Source organism: Canis lupus, chromosome 9, assembly GCF_011100685.1.
Source record: "Canis lupus familiaris isolate Mischka breed German Shepherd chromosome 9, alternate assembly UU_Cfam_GSD_1.0, whole genome shotgun sequence".
Classification (NCBI taxonomy): Eukaryota; Metazoa; Chordata; class Mammalia; order Carnivora; family Canidae; genus Canis; species Canis lupus.
The window spans coordinates 3,240,141-3,255,387 of NC_049230.1; the positions used below are offsets into that span (position 1 = coordinate 3,240,141).

The following is a 15,247-nucleotide window of genomic DNA, read 5'->3' on the forward strand; positions in this document are numbered from 1 at the left end:
TCCCACACAGGCATCATCTTGCTCCATCCCCGCTCAGGCATCAGCTCGCCCTGTCACCACACCAAGGTGTCAGCTCACCCCGTCCCCGCACCAGGACAGGGACCATACCCCGCTTCGGCCCCTGTCAGAGTTGGGACTGCATTGCTATCTTGTTCCACATCGCATCACGGCTCCACCAGCTCGTGGTCGTGGGGTGCAGGGGACACTAGTTCCACACACTGGAGCCCTTGGGGCAGGTCCCTTGGGACCGCGTTCCGGGAATTTGGTGTCACAGGTTCACGGTCTCAGAGCCAGGGCTGCCCTTGGGACCCTGGGCCAGTGATGGGGCAGGAGGGGCCAGCCGCAGCACCTGCGCCTGCCTGGCCAGTGTGTCCTTTTGGGTACAGGGGTTGGGGTCAACGCTGCCCCGCACCCCACACGGCCCAGCCCCAACAGCACAGGCTGCTGGCAGTACGGGGTCCCTCGATGGCCCCTTGTCTCTTCCAGGGTCTCCTGCCCCCCTCGTGGCACCCCACTGTTTGGGAAGGGCCTACCCATAGCCCTCTACCCTTCAGTGTGAGTTAGAGGTGGCTGTCTGCGACCTGGGGCCGAGCCCAGGCAGGGAGAGGAGAGGGACTCCGGGGAGGCTGCCCTTCCCCGTCACCAGCGCCTACGTGGGGGCGCTTGGACAGGGAAAGCCCTCCGTGAGAGCGGACCGGGCCTCCGTCCCCCCAGCAGGCTACCCCGAGAGCCCGCCTCTTCCCTGCAGGAGGCTGGCTGGGGCGGGGCAGAGGGCCACACCTGGGCGGCAGGTGAGCATCCCCGGGGAACAGGTGGGGGGGGGGGGGCGGCAGTCTTAACCCACCCTCCCCTGTCCCCCCACCCCCCTCTCTGTCTCTGCAGCAATTCGGAAAAATTTTAGACGTGGAGATCATTTTTAACGAGCGGGGCTCCAAGGTGGGTGCCGCCCAGAGGCCGCCACCATTACAGCGCCGGCTGTAGGTCCCGCCAGGCTAACGTGTGAAATGTGCGTTTCCTTCCTGGAGAGCTTCGCGCCCGAGGACCCCTGAGCTACACGGGTGCTTGTACTCCCCGCGCCTCCCCCTCCCCGCCCCGCCCCTGCCGTCTGTGTTGCTGCCGCAGCTGCCGCGCTTCTTTCTCTCCCGGAGCTGTCGGGACCTCTCTGTCTGCGCCCAGAGCCCTGGGCCCCCGGCCCGGGGCCCCACCCGCCCGCCGCCCCTCCAGGGGGACCGCCGGCCTGCCCGCCAGCTGGCCCGGAGGCTCGGGGGCGCGGCTGCAGGGTGGGCAGCGGGAGGGGGCCCGGCGAAGACCAGCCCTGCTCCCTGCCCAGGCAAGGGAAGACCCCCACCCACCCCCTCCACGCAGGCTCTGAGGGGGGAGGGGGTGGGGCTGCACCCTGAAAGCCCCCTGCCTTGCCCCCCAGGTGGCAGCAGGGTGACGGGTCTGGCCCCGGCCGGGCCGGGCGAGCATTTCTCGTGGCTTTGGCCTGTCCTCTCGGAGGTGGAGGTGCCGGCGGTCAGCTGAGGCCGGGCCCGGGCCAGCAGCCCCCGCCTGGGGCCGCACCCTTCCCGGGGCATCCTGCCGTGGCACCAGGGCAGACCTCTGGGCTGCCGACCTCTCCTTCAACTCACCTGACTCAGTCCCTCTCTCTCTCTCTCTCTCTCCCTCCCCCCTGTCCCCGCCACCCCTCCCCTCCCCGCTGCCCTGTCCCCCACCCCGCGCCTCCTATGTTTTCCTTCCTCTCATCCTTTCTCTCCGTGTCTGTCCTTCTCCGCTCACAGGGTTTTGGGTTTGTAACTTTTGAAACTAGCTCAGATGCTGACCGAGCCCGGGAGAAGCTGAATGGGACGATCGTAGAGGGACGGAAAATTGAGGTGCTCAGATAAGTGTGCTGCGCAGGGCGTGCCCGTGAGAGCGGCCGCTGTCCCCAGGGCCCCCCGCCCCGCCCCGCGGCCACACCTGCGGAGGGGCCCAGGCCAGAGCCCGGCCCATCTCCTGGGCCCAGGCTTCAGGCCCGCTCCCTCTGCTTTCTGGAGGGGGGGACCCCAACTACGGGAACCAGCCAGACCCTGGGAGGAGCCCCGAAAATCATGTTTGAGGCCTGGCAGCTCCAAGGATGGCAGTCAGCTCCGTGTGCCCTCAGGGGGCTGTTAGGTCCCCGACCCCTCCGTCCGAGGAGCCCCCGCTGCCAGGAAGGGACCCGGCCCAGAGGAGCAGCAGAGACAGGAGGCCAGGGCCCCCCCCCCCAGTGGCCCCCTTGCCCCTTCTCTGGTGGGCGGCCCATCGCCCCTCCCCTCCCCAGTGCTGTGGCTTCAGGTGTCTGGGAGCCAGGCTCCTGGACACGCGGGGCAGGGGGGGCCGGGGGAGAGTCAGCAGCTAGCGCAGAGTCCAGGGGAAGGGACGTGGGAAGGCCTGGGGGAGGGCTTCCGGAAGTGGAAGGGGTACTGGAGGCACGACCCCGGCCAGGCTCTGAGGATACAGCCCGAGGCCCGGGGCTCGCACTGGATGTGTGATTCCCTCCCCACCTGCACTGGTCTCTACTTCCTTCCACAGAGGCCTCCTCCCTCCTTTCTGCACGCCAGTCGGGCCCTCCAGGGAGATAGGACCACCCCCTTGGCGCCCCCTCTTGCATGGGCCTTGTCCCCAAGGGATACCATCAGGAACTCTGCCTATGAAGGGGTGCCCGTGACGAGGAAGGCCTCAGCACCCCTCAAGGGCACAGAATGTCTTGGGGGCCGGTCTGCCAGTTGGGCTGAGAGCACTTTGGGGAGAGTCCACCAGCCAGCTTCTCCAGTGGCCTCGGGTGGCCAGAGAGACACCGGGGCCTGGTTTGTGGGAACAGCATGCGAAGGGCAAGAGCCCGTGGGCCCGACGCGGTGCCTGAGCCAAGGGCTGGGAGCAGTGGCGGCCAAGGCTGGAGAGGGCGGGCCAGGGTGGGGGGCCAGGCTGGCACAGAGGCTGTCCGGGCCTCCCTGCCAGCCCCCAGCCCCCAGCCCCCTCCACGGGGCACGCAGGAGCAGTGCAGGACAGGACCGGGGCGGCCAGAGGCCTGCAAGGAGGCCCACGTGCCCCTCACCCTCACCTTCTCCCCCTTCTCCCTGGGCAGGTCAATAACGCCACGGCCCGCGTCATGACCAACAAGAAGACTGCGAACCCCTACAGTAACGGTAAGGGGCTCAGGACCTCAGGGAGGCTGCGGGGGCTGCCCACCCAGACACAGGCCGTGCAGGAGCCTCAGCTGCTGGAGGCCCACCTCCCTGATGCTACGTGACCCTCACGTCCCAGGTCCACAGGGGGTGGGTTGGCCAAGAGAGGAGGAGAGCTGGGGCCGCCCACCTGGCCCACATGGCTGGCAAGATGCCTGGGCCTTCCCAAGCACCCGGGGCACCCAGAAACAGCGGCTGTGGCCGTTCCCTGAGCGTTCCTTCTTTTCCAAGCAGTGAGGGAGGGCCTGGGCTGGAGGTCCTCAGTATCTAGCAGATGTGCAGATGATTAGAATAGCCCCCCACCTCCGCCTCGGACACAGTGAGCCTTGGGGGGCACGATGTGCCTCACCTGAGTGGTCTCGGCCGTGTGCATGCCGGTCCCCAAGTGGAAGCAGCCAGTCCTCCTTGGGGACAGAACCCCAGGGGCGGGGTGGAGGGGTGCTGCGCCCAGCCATGCACACTGGTTTGAGCATCTCGGCAGCACACTGGGGCCCGTTTGAGTCTGTCCCCGTGCCCGGGATTGGCAGCCCCGCTCGCAGGATGAGTCACCCAGCAGGGCGGGGTCTGGGCTCCTCACCCCGAGTAGGGCAGAGTGACCGAGCCACCCCCCAGCCCGCCTGTCCCCATGTGATTGGCCACACATGGACTCCGGTGCCCGGCAGCAAGGGGGCAGGACACTGGGGGACCTGCCACGTGACCCCCCAGCATGGCCTCGCACGTGTCCTTCTGGAGCAGGACAGGGGTCTGGCTGAGCCACGTTTAGATTAGTAGGGCTCCCATCCTGCTTTTCTGCAGACTACGAGAGCTCAAATTTTTCCTAAAAATCTGGGGGCTCCTGGCTTCGCCAGCGTCCTGAGCTCACCTTGAGTGCTTGGCACGGGAACGACGAGTGTTTAGAGATCAGGACGTGTTTGGGGGTCAGGATGATCATCGGGAGCCAGATGCCCACTTTCACCCAAGAGCCACACCCCCTGCCCTCGGGGCAGAGCCTGCGAATGTCAGGAAGCATGACGCTGACAGCGGAGTCGGTCCACGGACGACGACGGACATAGTCACAGGACGGGCACAGAACCAGCCCTGGTCGCGCAAGAAGGAATGGCGAAGTGCTCACGGCGACGGTGTCACGGAAGCATCCTCACTGGCCCGAGCGAGGACGGGGGCCACAGTGGGTTCTCTGTGGGTTGACGGTGAAGCGCAGCGGGCTCTGGAGGCCTGGGAGCGTGGCTCGACTCCCTTGAACCAACACTCCAGAACACTCAGGAGTTCATCGGTTGCGGGGGGAGAGGGGCAGAAGTGTCCACTATGGGAACACACTCTCCAGGCCTGACACTCGTTACAGCAGAAACAAAGGAGCCACCCAGGGGGGTCTCTGGCTGCCCCCACCATCTGGGGCCCCACACAGTGAAATGGGCTCGGCGGAGCCAGAGAGCCAGGGTGACCGATAAAGACACCCGGGACCCCAGAATTGGCAAGTGGAAGTGCCAGGGACCATCTCAAGGGAAGTTCCGCCTCCAAGAACGGACCCAGAGGAGAAGCCACTGGATTAGAGCCCCAGGGAGGTGGGCTCGGGTCTCTGGCTCCAGGACTCTGCTCCGTCATGGGTTTTTACTAAGAAGACTCCATTCTTGGGATGTTTCTTGCCTCTGGGCTGGGATTTAGAGAAGATTCCAGAGTCTCGGCAGCAAATGTTCAGACACAGACATGCACGCAGGTCCGGTGATGGTGGACCCGGAAGGGAAGGCGGCCCACGGTCTCATGGAAAGTGTGGAGAATGGGCCCCCAGGAGGACCCAGGTCCAGCCACCCGCCCAGCAGGGGGATGTTAGAATCTGGGCATGAGGCTCACAGGTGGAGGCCGACACTGATGGCCTGGTCTCGCCCTTTGCCCTGCTCTCCGGGGCTGTCTGGCTAGCCGGCCAGTGGGCTCAGTCCCTTTTGCACCCCCTACACAGGGTCAAGAGGGGTGTGGAGCTGGGCCGTCAGGGCGTACTGCAAACATAAGAGCAGGTGCACGGAGGGGGCCAGGGCTGGGTCCGATACACCGCCCCCCCCCCCCAGCCCACGCTCTCTGCACCAGTGCCTGGAGCCAGAGTGTGCTCCCAGCCAGCCCGTGTCCACCCCTGGTGGCCTCGGGTGGAAGCAGGCTTCGCTCTTGCACCTGGGTCTCTGCTAGGAGAGGAAGCCCAGCCCCGTAGCCGGGGGTCCTGAGCCCGAGGGGGGGGTCCTGTGCAGGGGGGTGGGGGTGGGGGTCCTGAGCCGGCCCACCTGCAGAGGGAGAGGCGGCGCCCCTGACAGCTGGGGGCCAGGGAATGACCTGGAATGTGGCTGTGGGCATCCGGGTCTGCCATTTCCAGCTCTGGGATGTGAGGCTGCTGCACCTCCGAGCCTCCACTTGCTCATCTGTAAAACCGGAGGGTGTGACTCCCATCCCGTTGGGTGGGTTTAGAACAGTGTGGCACATGGGGACGTGCCCAGGAAGGGTTAGTTGTCCTATTACCTGGAGTCCTAAGGCATTTCCTCCCCAGGGAGCCGCTCCCTGGCTGCTCTGGGGGCAGCCCGGGCAGGACTGGGCAGTGGGGAAGGGGCTCCACCCCAGACAGAGGCTTTGGGGCAGGAGGTGGGAGGAAGCTGCGGCACAAGCCCAGCCCCTCAGGGCAGCCTCGGCCCCTCCTGGCAGGCAGCCCACCCCACCAGAGTTCCTAATTCCTGCAGAGACTGCAGACTCCCAGCAGCTGGGCTGGTGCCTGGGGTTGGGCAGGCCCAGAGGCAGGCCGGGAGGGCCCCAGTTTGAAAAGAATCCCAAAGACGCCCCGGGCAGAGGGGTCGGAGCGACCTGGTCCCCATTATTTAGAGACCACAGCATGCCAAGACCTGGCCGCAGGTCTCCAGTACCCAGCCTGGCTGCGGAGGGAGTGGGTCGGGCCAGCAGGCTGCAGAGGCCCCCCGTGGGGGGAGTCCCAGGATAGTGCGAGCAGGTGGGGGGAGGATGGGGAAGACGGTGATTGGGGTTTTTTTGCTTCTCTTCTAGGCTGGAAGCTAAATCCCGTGGTAGGCGCGGTCTATGGGCCTGAATTCTATGCAGGTACAGGCTGGAGCGGTCCTGGCGGGGTGGAGGGCCGGGGACGGGGCCCGGGCACGGGGCTGGACAGGTGTGGGCGGGCTGGGCCGGCTGCCCTCTCACCGCCTCTCCTCTGCCCCCTTTCCCTCAGTGACGGGGTTCCCCTACCCCACCACGGGCACAGCCGTTGCCTACCGGGGCGCACACCTACGGGGTCGGGGCCGGGCCGTGTATAACACGTTTCGGGCTGCGCCGCCCCCGCCCCCCATCCCAACTTATGGAGCGTGAGTACCTGGGGAGGCACCTGGGGAGGCACCTGGGGAGGGAGGCACCGGGAGGGAGGTGTGGAGAGCGGCCCAGGGGGTGTGGGGAGGGAGGCCTTGGGCAGCCTTTCCGGAACGGCGGGGGGTGGGGGCGCCAGGACCACCCCGACCTTTGCACTGCGGGCGCCCCATATCGGCACCCCAACCCCACCCTGCCATGGGAACCGAGGGTCACTGGCATTTGGGGGACACTCAGAGCCCCAGCACCTGGCTGGATGATTGCACGGGCTGGTGGCTGGCCCGCGCGCACAGTGGGGGCCTGCTGAGCCCTCCCTGGTCCGTTCCCGGGCCAGTGCCCTCTGCCCCTCGGGGGACAGCTGCCTGGGCTGGGTGGGGGGAGGGTAAGCAGCATGGGCCGAGGGGCCCCTGGCTTTGTGGGAGAAAGGAGCTGACCAGCAAGGGTGTTACTCTATTGTTATACCAAAACAGGGCACTGGAGCAAACGCTTGTTAAAATGCCAGTCCCATGGGCAGGGCTGGCACCCTGCCCCCTCCCTCCTCAGCAGACACCGGAGCCGGCCTACCCCACCTCTCCAGCGTTCCCACCACTCTCTTGTCCGTTTGCTTCCAGGGTCGTGTATCAGGATGGCTTTTATGGTGCTGAGATTTATGTAAGTGCAGCCCTAGGCGGGAGCGGGGGTGGGGGGCCCAAGGCCGAATTCCAGGGTCTTCACCTCCCCGCCCCCAGGCCCTGGCCCCCACCCATCCCGCCCTATGCTTGGAACCGGGGCGGGGAAGGGTGCCCAGGGCATTGGTCCCCGGGGACCTGGGCACAGCTGCGCCTGGGCTGTCTGTGCCCACGTCTTCTCGCATCCACAGGACACTGGGTGATGGAGGCGGGGGCGACTCTCCCATATCCTTAACCACATTGGGGGCGCTGAGTGAGCCCCCATGGGCACCCCATTGATATGGAGGCCCGGAGAGAGACCAGGAGGCAGGGGTTCCAGGGCAGACCCCTTGGTGGGGTCCTGTGGCTTCTCTGTCCCTTCATGGGGCTGCCGCGGAGCCGCAGCTGACGACCCCACACACACGCACGCACACGCACGCACATGCACACGCACCCAGCCCAACGGGAGACCCTGCTTTCATCCTGGGCAGTTGCTCATAATTCGACAGTCCCTTTGCACTGGCGCCAAGACGCGATCTCGGTTTGCTCTTGACCCTGCCCAGGATCCCTGATGGCCCGGAGTCACTCCTGGGCTTTCCACGTCTACTGACGTCAAAGCTCACTGGGCTGGGGCAGGTCTTTGGGCCCTTAGCATGTGCCAAAGCCACAGACACAACCAGACGTCTATTAGGTACCTGCCGGTGTGATCCCTGCCTCACCCGACACCATGCCCCTGGGGAGTCTGCAGTCCTGAGCCCTCCATTACACCCGAAGCTGGGTGCCCCCAGGCCTGTACCGGCTAGTCCGCACCTGCCCAAGGCTCTATCCGCCCCCACTAAGCCCCTGTGCTGTCTCTCCCTGCTCTTACCCCGCAGGGGGGCTATGCAGCCTACAGATACGCTCAGCCTGCGGCGGCGGCAGCGGCCTACAGCGACAGGTATGGCTGGGACACCGGTCGGGTGAAGACGGCAGTAGGGCAGCAGGGTCACTGCAGAGGTGGGCTCAGGGCAGGGGGGGGCCTCTTCCTGGGGTGCAGGGTCTGGACAGAGGGGAGCAGGTTGGAGTCTCCTGAGCCAGTGAGCCCCTGACTTCCTGCTGGCACGACGGGGGTGGGGGGGCCTCCAATTCCCAGCCCCTGAGCCCTGAGCCCTGACCCCTCCCCTCCGGGGAGCAGGGTAACGAGGAGGCTCTGCGTCTGCCCTGGGCACACCTCTGACCCCACTCAGGCCTTCCAGGTCTGAGACCCTTCAGCTCTGAGAAGGAAAGGCCGCGTGCCCTCCCCCAGGGGTGTGAGGACCCCAGATGGCAGCGTGGCTGGCTGCCAGCAAGCCCAGAGGCTGGGGGGTGGCTCTTTGTCCCGAGGGCAGGTCCGGGGGTGGCCGAGCCTGGCACACGGGCACTTGGCCTCAGGGCCACTGGGCTTCGCTGAGGGAAGCGCAGACGTCCCGGTGCCCGAGGGCCGCCTCTTCCTCTCGCCCAGGGGCACCTGCCGACCCCCACCTTCCAAAGCTTCTGGCTGCATCTCGTGTCGGGGGTGGGGGGTCAGGTGTACAGCACACCCTTCCGCCCAGCCCTGTCCTCCAAGAGGCTGGGACTTCATACACAAAATAAGAGGAAGATCATGGAGGGGACGCAGCGCCACTTCTTCACGGTGACCTCCCTGCCCGCCCCCCACGCCCGCTCGTCCTGCTCGGAGCCTTTCCGCACCACCTTGCCCTGATCTTCCTGGGGATCGGGGTTCTTCTGGCCCCTCGCCCGGGTCGGCCCACACTGGAGGAATTGGGAGGGTGGCCAGCCGTGTTCTGGACACTTCCTTCTGCCCGGGCAGGAAGGAGGGCGCAAGGGCGGGCGGAGGTAGGGGTGGCTCACAGGTGGGACCACACTGGAGGGTGCTCCCGAAATGTCTGGGAGGAGGTGGGAGACCCATTGCCGCCCCCCACCTGCCCGCATAGCCCCCACGCCTCTGGCCTTCCCCGTGTTGTCTCCGCAGTTACGGCAGAGTCTATGCAGCCGCTGACCCCTACCACCACACCATCGGCCCCGCGGCGACCTACAGCATCGGAACCATGGTAAGGGGGCGGGGGCGGCCCGGCCCGTGGCGCCAGCGTGACGAGGAGGGCCTGGCGCCGCAGCCAGGAGGGGGTGGGCAGGCCCCCAGGACAGGGACCCAGACCTCTGAGCAGTGCCCGGAAGGACCAAGGCCGAGATGGGAGTTTGCGGGAGGGCTTGCCCCTTGGCACCCTCGGGGACCTTGAAGGAGCAGGTGCGCCGGGACGGTCGGCCGCCCGGGAAGGACGCCTGGCCCTCTGGGGAGACCCTGGCATGCCCACTTCGCCCAGTTTTCTAAGGCTCCAGAGGCCAGCAGGGCCACCGCGCCGCACGTAGGGGGGTGTCCGCCGCCGTCCCTCTGTGTCCTGTCGCTCCCTCGCACTTTTCCTCGCATCAAGGCCAGGGGCCAGGGCTGCCTGTGGCCCCCCACCCAGACCCCTCTGTGGCCCCGGGGCCGGCTCTCCCCAGCCCCTGCGCACGCCCTGTGGGCCCACGGCAGCCGGTGTGTCTGTGTGTGTGTGTGTGTGTATGGCCAGCTGTCGACACATGCAACCCAGCTCACTCTGTACCCCGAAACCCGCTTCCAGGGGACCCCCTGCCTCTGTGACCCCCCCGCCCCAGGGGCTGTTAATGTCGGGTTTTAGCTAGCTTGGCGTCCAGCATCAAAGATGAACACATTTTCCCGGGGTGTGAGGGGGGAGGACGGTCAGAGCCAACACGGACTCCTTGTTCCACCTCCTTGGTTTTGATTACTCCCTCCCAATTTTTGTTTTGTCTTTTTTGATTTTTAACACCTTTGCGGCATGGCAAGCAGCCCGCGGTGACTGCCGGCAGCCCCAGGGAGCGGGGCCAGGGAGCGGGCCCTTCGGCTCCGGGGTCAGCGCGGCCCTCTGTGCGGCTGCTGGCTAAAAGCTTTCACTCATTCACAGAGGCCCCTCTTGTGTTCTCATTTTTATTTGTAGGATTTTCTGCATTTTCCCCCAAGTTTTTCCTCTGGCACTCACCATCTTCCTTTTTCTGTTGAAACCGGTTGGTGGGGAGGAGGCTCCCCTGGAGACCTCCCTGATCCAGGGCGGCCCAGGGACACGGGAGCAAGAGCACCCAAGGCCTGTCCTGGTCGGCAAGACGGAGGGCCCAGGCGAGCACCTGGGGGAAGAGCAGGGACCCCAGGAAACCCCCTACAGCTCCGAGGAGCTGGGCGGGCCGGCACAGCCCGTCCTGGTGGGGCCGAGGCCCGGGGAACCCTGACGAGGGTCCCTCCACCCTCCTGAGTCCTGCCCCAGGGCAGGCAGTGCCGGGCGCCAAGAGGTGGAGCTCTCCCCCCAGACCTCCTCCCCGGCCCCCACGAAGGAGCAAGGGCCAGGAAGGGCCAGGCCTGAGCCAAGAGAGCCACCGGGAGGCAGCTCCAGCCTTGTTACCTAGGAGCGCAGCGGCCGATGACCCCGGCGGCCCCCTGGTGCCCACCGGCCGCCCCTACCACGGAAGAACTAGGCCCAGGGCCCCCCGACCGCTGCCATGAGAACCGGCGCCCGCTCTCCCCAAGGCAGACCTTCCTAAGGGGGGCAAAAAATGGGATTTAGCTATTTCTTTTTGTTTTTCCTTATTTTTTTTTTCTTTTTTGCTTTTCCCCCCCCTACCGAAAGGCGGTACTGATTGGCTGTTTGTCATCTTTGATGTTGCAGGCTAGCCTGTGCCGAGGAGGGTACAGCCGCTTCACCCCCTACTAGCAAGAGGGCCCAGCCCCTAGCAGCATTCACACTGACTGCCCAGTACACACCAAACCCAGCAGTCCAAAACCAGGCACAGCCACCAGGAGGACAGTGCGCCCCCCCCAGGCCACGGCACGCGACGCCAAAGCCCATAGGGTTTACCTCCAGCCAGCTGGTCTCCCTGCCCCTCACGATGGCGTGTGTGTCTTTGACCCTGGTGCCCCCTGTATGTCTGAAACCTTGCTTCCTATTTTGACTTTGTTGACGTTGTACCCCCAAGTCGTTTCAGGTACGGTATGCACAGGGGGAGGGGCTAGGCCGGGCGCACGACCTCTCCCCACGACTAGCAATAGAGCCCGCCAGGGCGACGCGACCCCCCGGGCCCCGGGGCTGCGCAGCCTCGAAGACACCCCGCGCCACCGTCCCTCCTGGGGTTAGGCCGTCAGACGGAGCTCCCGTCCGCTCGTCGCGGGGTTTCTGGTCGAGACAGTGCTCCCTCCCGACCTTCCCGTCACCCAGCTAATGACGAGAGTGGCCCGTCCGCCCCCCTCGCCCCCACCACCCTATCCAGCTGAGACTAACATTTCGGGTTCGAGTTTGTTGAGGACGTTTCCTGCCCCAAGCAGTCACAAGCACATGGTACAGGCGGCCCCACCACGGCCACAGCAGCCTCAGGGCTCACTTAGCCTCTATGTAGGAAATGACAGTGCAGGAAGGAATTCCCCGCACCCCGCACCCCCTCCAGCCAGGCGCCCTCAGCCCGCCCCTGGTCCCTCCAGCCCCTGGTGCCTCCAGCCGTGCTCCCAGGATGGCCCCCCAGCACTGCTCGAGATGGGGCCTGGCCAGCCTGGTCGCCTTTGCACTTGGCTCCAGCACCCTTTACCCCTCCCCGGGCTTGAAAACATCCTTTTATCGGGGTACATTCCAGAAGGGGCAAGCAGGTGAGGAGTGGGGGAGGCCCACGGCCGGCGCCAGCCTCCCGTCCAGACAGGCTGGATGCCTTGCTCTGCGGCCTTGGGGCCCCGGTGCTGGGACCCACTGGTACTGCCGAGGCAGCCAGGCAGCTCCTGGAGGAAGGGTCTCGGGCCAGAGCCCCCTCGTGGGCCAGAGCTGGGCTCTGGGTGGGTCCCCGATGCTGGACCGGCCCCCGCCCCCCTCTGCCCGGAGCACCGCCACCTCATCCGGGCCCTCGCGGCCTGTGAGGTGCTGTCCATCCGCCCTGCCCTCGCCTTGACCCACGCAGAGCAGCCGGGCGCCCCTGCCCCCCCTCCTCCCCTGCACCCCCCTCCCCCGGGCCTCACTGCGTCTGCTCCTGCCGCCCCCACGTCTCCCCTCCCCACCACACTCTGCCCTGGAGGTCACACACGAAGGGTCCTAGAGCTGGGCCTGGAGGACAGTGGGGGGAGGCGCTAGGACGTCAGGGCCCGGGGCCCCCTCCCGCCCTCCCGGCCGCTGCCCTGCGCGCTCGCCAGGGCCCGTCTGTCCTCACGACGCCCCGGAGTTGCTTCCGTGAAACTGCAAGTCCTGCCTTTCTGTTTCTGTTGTAGTGAAAGCTTCCACCGTTTCCTTCTTGGACCATGAAGGGCAAAAACAAAAAACAAAAACAAAAACAAAAAAACAAAAAAAAAATCACAAAACAAAAAACCAAACAAAAAAAGATGTTAAGATCCAAGCAACAAAAAAAAAACCAACCAAACCAAGAAGCATCCACCACGTCCAAGTCGCGCGTGGCGCCGCACACCGCAGCGAGGGAGCACGTCCCGCCGGGCGCCCACCCAGGAGAGCGCCCGGGCCGCGCCGCCGGCCTGCGAGGAGGGGAAGGGGCCGCGTCTCTACCAAGTCTTCCTTCCGGCCCCCACTCCCAGGGCACGCGGGGCCCAGCGGAGGAACAGGCCGTGGGCCTGCGCGGGGAGAGCAGCCAGCAGGACTTGACCTTTGTTGCCAACTGTGCCAGTGGAGGGGACGGCCGGGCCGGGTGTGGGGGGGACGGCTGTCCGTTCCCGGGGTCCCTGGCTCCGGCCGGTGCCCGTCACCCTCGGGCCCCCGGCTCCCCCTTGGGCCATGCTGCCAACACGGTGTTCTGCAAACCTGGGGTGTTCTGCAAGCCTGGGCATTGTGGGCCGCAGGAGCCTGTCTGAGCAGCAGCCCTGGGGGCCGACCCCACACCAAGGGCTGACGTGGTTCCAGAACTCTGGAAGGGGCTCCGGGGCCGGTGGCCGCCCAGGATCAGCCCGGACTGTCGGGAGGGCGGGGTCTCGGGCCGGGACACGCTCAGGCCCCGATGGCGGGTTCCTGTGGCCCCGTGAAGGCGGCCTGGGCCCGGACGGTGGGAGGGAGGCCGCCCTCCCCACCTCTGCCTGCAGGGGAGCGGGGGGCCGGGAGGGGGGCCAGCGCCTGGCCGCAGGGGGAGGTTGGCAGTGACGGGCGGGCGCAGCAGGGAGAGCGGGGAGGGCAGGGCCGGCGGCGGCGCCGGTGGGTCCCGGTGGGTCCCGGGGTGGCGGAGGGGGTGGCGGGAGGGCCAGGGAGCGGCAGGGAGGGGCCCGGCCAGGCAGGGAGAGCTGGAGGAGGGGAAGCAGCAAAAAACCACCGACGTAGGCTCCCAACATGGCTCCACTGTCTCATGAAACTTAAAAAGTAAAAAAAATAAAAAGTAAAAAAAAAAAAAAACCTACACCTCACTTTATATATTCAGCATCAGCTCCTGAAGCTCCGGAAATGAGCCCCTTTTCTATTCCCGTGTACAGACCCCGCCCGCCGGCCGAGCCCCTGCTGCTCCGCCGCGGCCCCCTCCCGGCCCCAGGACTGCAGCCAGGCCCCAGGCTTCCTTTCTTACCATTCTGTATGCTTCCAAGGTGTGACCATTCAAATCAACAGTATTATTATTAAGATTATTAATAAAGATTTCTTTCTTCAAACCAGGACAACTCTTTTTGATTTGGCAGCTCCAGGCCCGGAGGGTGGAGGGGCGGGTGGTGCGTGGCGCGCCTGGGGGCGGGGCGGGGGGAGCAGGACGGGCAGCCTGTCCCAGGACACGGCCTTCCGCGGGCCGGGGCCAGGGTAAGGGGGTGGGGTCAGAGGACACTTCTGGGCGAGGGACCCAGAGCCAGAGCCAGCCGGGCCCCACCGGTGGGGCACATTCCAGGGCGGCGGCCACCCCAGCCCCCTCCCAGCGGAGGCTCCTGCACAGAGCGCCTGGCCCAGGCCAACGTCGTGGGCTGCCCAGCGGCCAGGCCGGCGGGCTGGGGGGGCTCCGATCACACCCCGCTGCGACCTGATGTGTATCAGCAGACCCCCGTTCCTTGCAGGGGGCGCAGGGGGGCGGGGTGCCGCTTCAGGGTGAGCCCGGGGGGGCAGGCTCCCATCCCCAGAAGGCTGTGGTGGAAGCCCCCTCCCCGAAGAGGGAGGAGAACCAGGAGGGAAAGCAGAAGTCCAGGGCGCCTGGGGGGCTCCGTGGGTGGAGCGGCGGCCTTGGGCTCAGGTCATGACCCCAGGGTCCTGGGATGGAGCCCCAGGTCGGGCTCCCTGCCCTAAGGGGAGCCTGCTTCTCCCTCCCCTCCCCATTCCCCCATCCCTGCTCTTTCTCGAGCTGGCTCTAATAAATAATTAAAATCTTAAAAAAAAAAAAAAAAAAAAAAAAAAGGAAAGGAAAGCAGAAGTCAAACAAGAGCTTAAAAGCCCTGGGTTTGGAGACGCTGGGCCAGGTTCCGAATCCGAGGCGCCGCGTCCGCAACACAGCTCGCCCGCTTGACTCCTCAGGTGTCACATCGGGTGGTTTATTTCAGCGAGGACCCCCCCCCCCCCCCCCCCCCCCCCCCCCCGCGCAGGGACGCGGGCTTAAGCGCCAACATGGATTTTACTGCCCACGAGCCTCTGCTCTCCATGGGGCTGGGATGGAGGCGGCGGGGCACGGGGCTGGGTGCCCCCCCCGCCCGCCAGACTGTAAGAAAATAATTGCCCTATGAATGTTCCCTCCTTCTCTGCATAAGGTATTTGGGGGAAACTGCACTTAAAAAAGCAAACAGGCTTCACGAATGAAGAGCAGCCGCTGGCTTCCCAGCCCCCGGCCCCGCCGGCCCCCACCTCTGGGGACACGAGGGAAAGGGCCAGGAGCCCCACCTTGGCCCCCCTGGAACTACCAAGCAGGAGAGGCTCAGGGCAAACCTAAGGTCCAAAGCCAGAGCACGACGACGTGAGCAGCTCCAAGTTGCAGCGGCTCACGTCCCCCCAGGTCTGCTGAGCTGTCCAGGTCCTCAGGGCCAGCCTGGGTGCGGGTGGCCCGTCTGTCCCAGCTGGCCAG

The 15,247-nt window shown here is 66.0% G+C and overlaps 1 protein-coding gene across 18 annotated transcripts in view; it reads left to right on the plus strand.

Moving 5' to 3' along the window:
• Positions 1-12,607, plus strand: part of RBFOX3 (RNA binding fox-1 homolog 3) — a 445,638-nt gene extending 433,031 nt beyond the window's left edge. For 12 of the 18 annotated variants that reach the window (XM_038546405.1, XM_038546408.1, XM_038546403.1 and 9 more), the window contains 9 exons: positions 883-936; positions 1,782-1,874; positions 3,107-3,167; positions 6,234-6,287; positions 6,415-6,547; positions 7,016-7,196; positions 8,068-8,129; positions 9,183-9,261; positions 10,924-12,208. In XM_038546405.1, the coding sequence (XP_038402333.1) occupies positions 883-936; positions 1,782-1,874; positions 3,107-3,167; positions 6,234-6,287; positions 6,415-6,547; positions 7,016-7,196; positions 8,068-8,129; positions 9,183-9,261; positions 10,924-10,968 (762 nt within the window). In that variant the 3' untranslated portion in view covers positions 10,969-12,208. Of the gene's footprint in view, positions 1-882; positions 937-1,781; positions 1,875-3,106; positions 3,168-6,233; positions 6,288-6,414; positions 6,548-7,015; positions 7,197-8,067; positions 8,130-9,182; positions 9,262-10,923; positions 12,215-12,497 lie in introns of those variants that run through there. The other 6 variants (XM_038546393.1, XM_038546410.1, XM_038546394.1 and 3 more) reach the window with 6 other exon arrangements.
• The last annotated feature ends 2,640 nt before the right edge of the window (positions 12,608-15,247 follow it).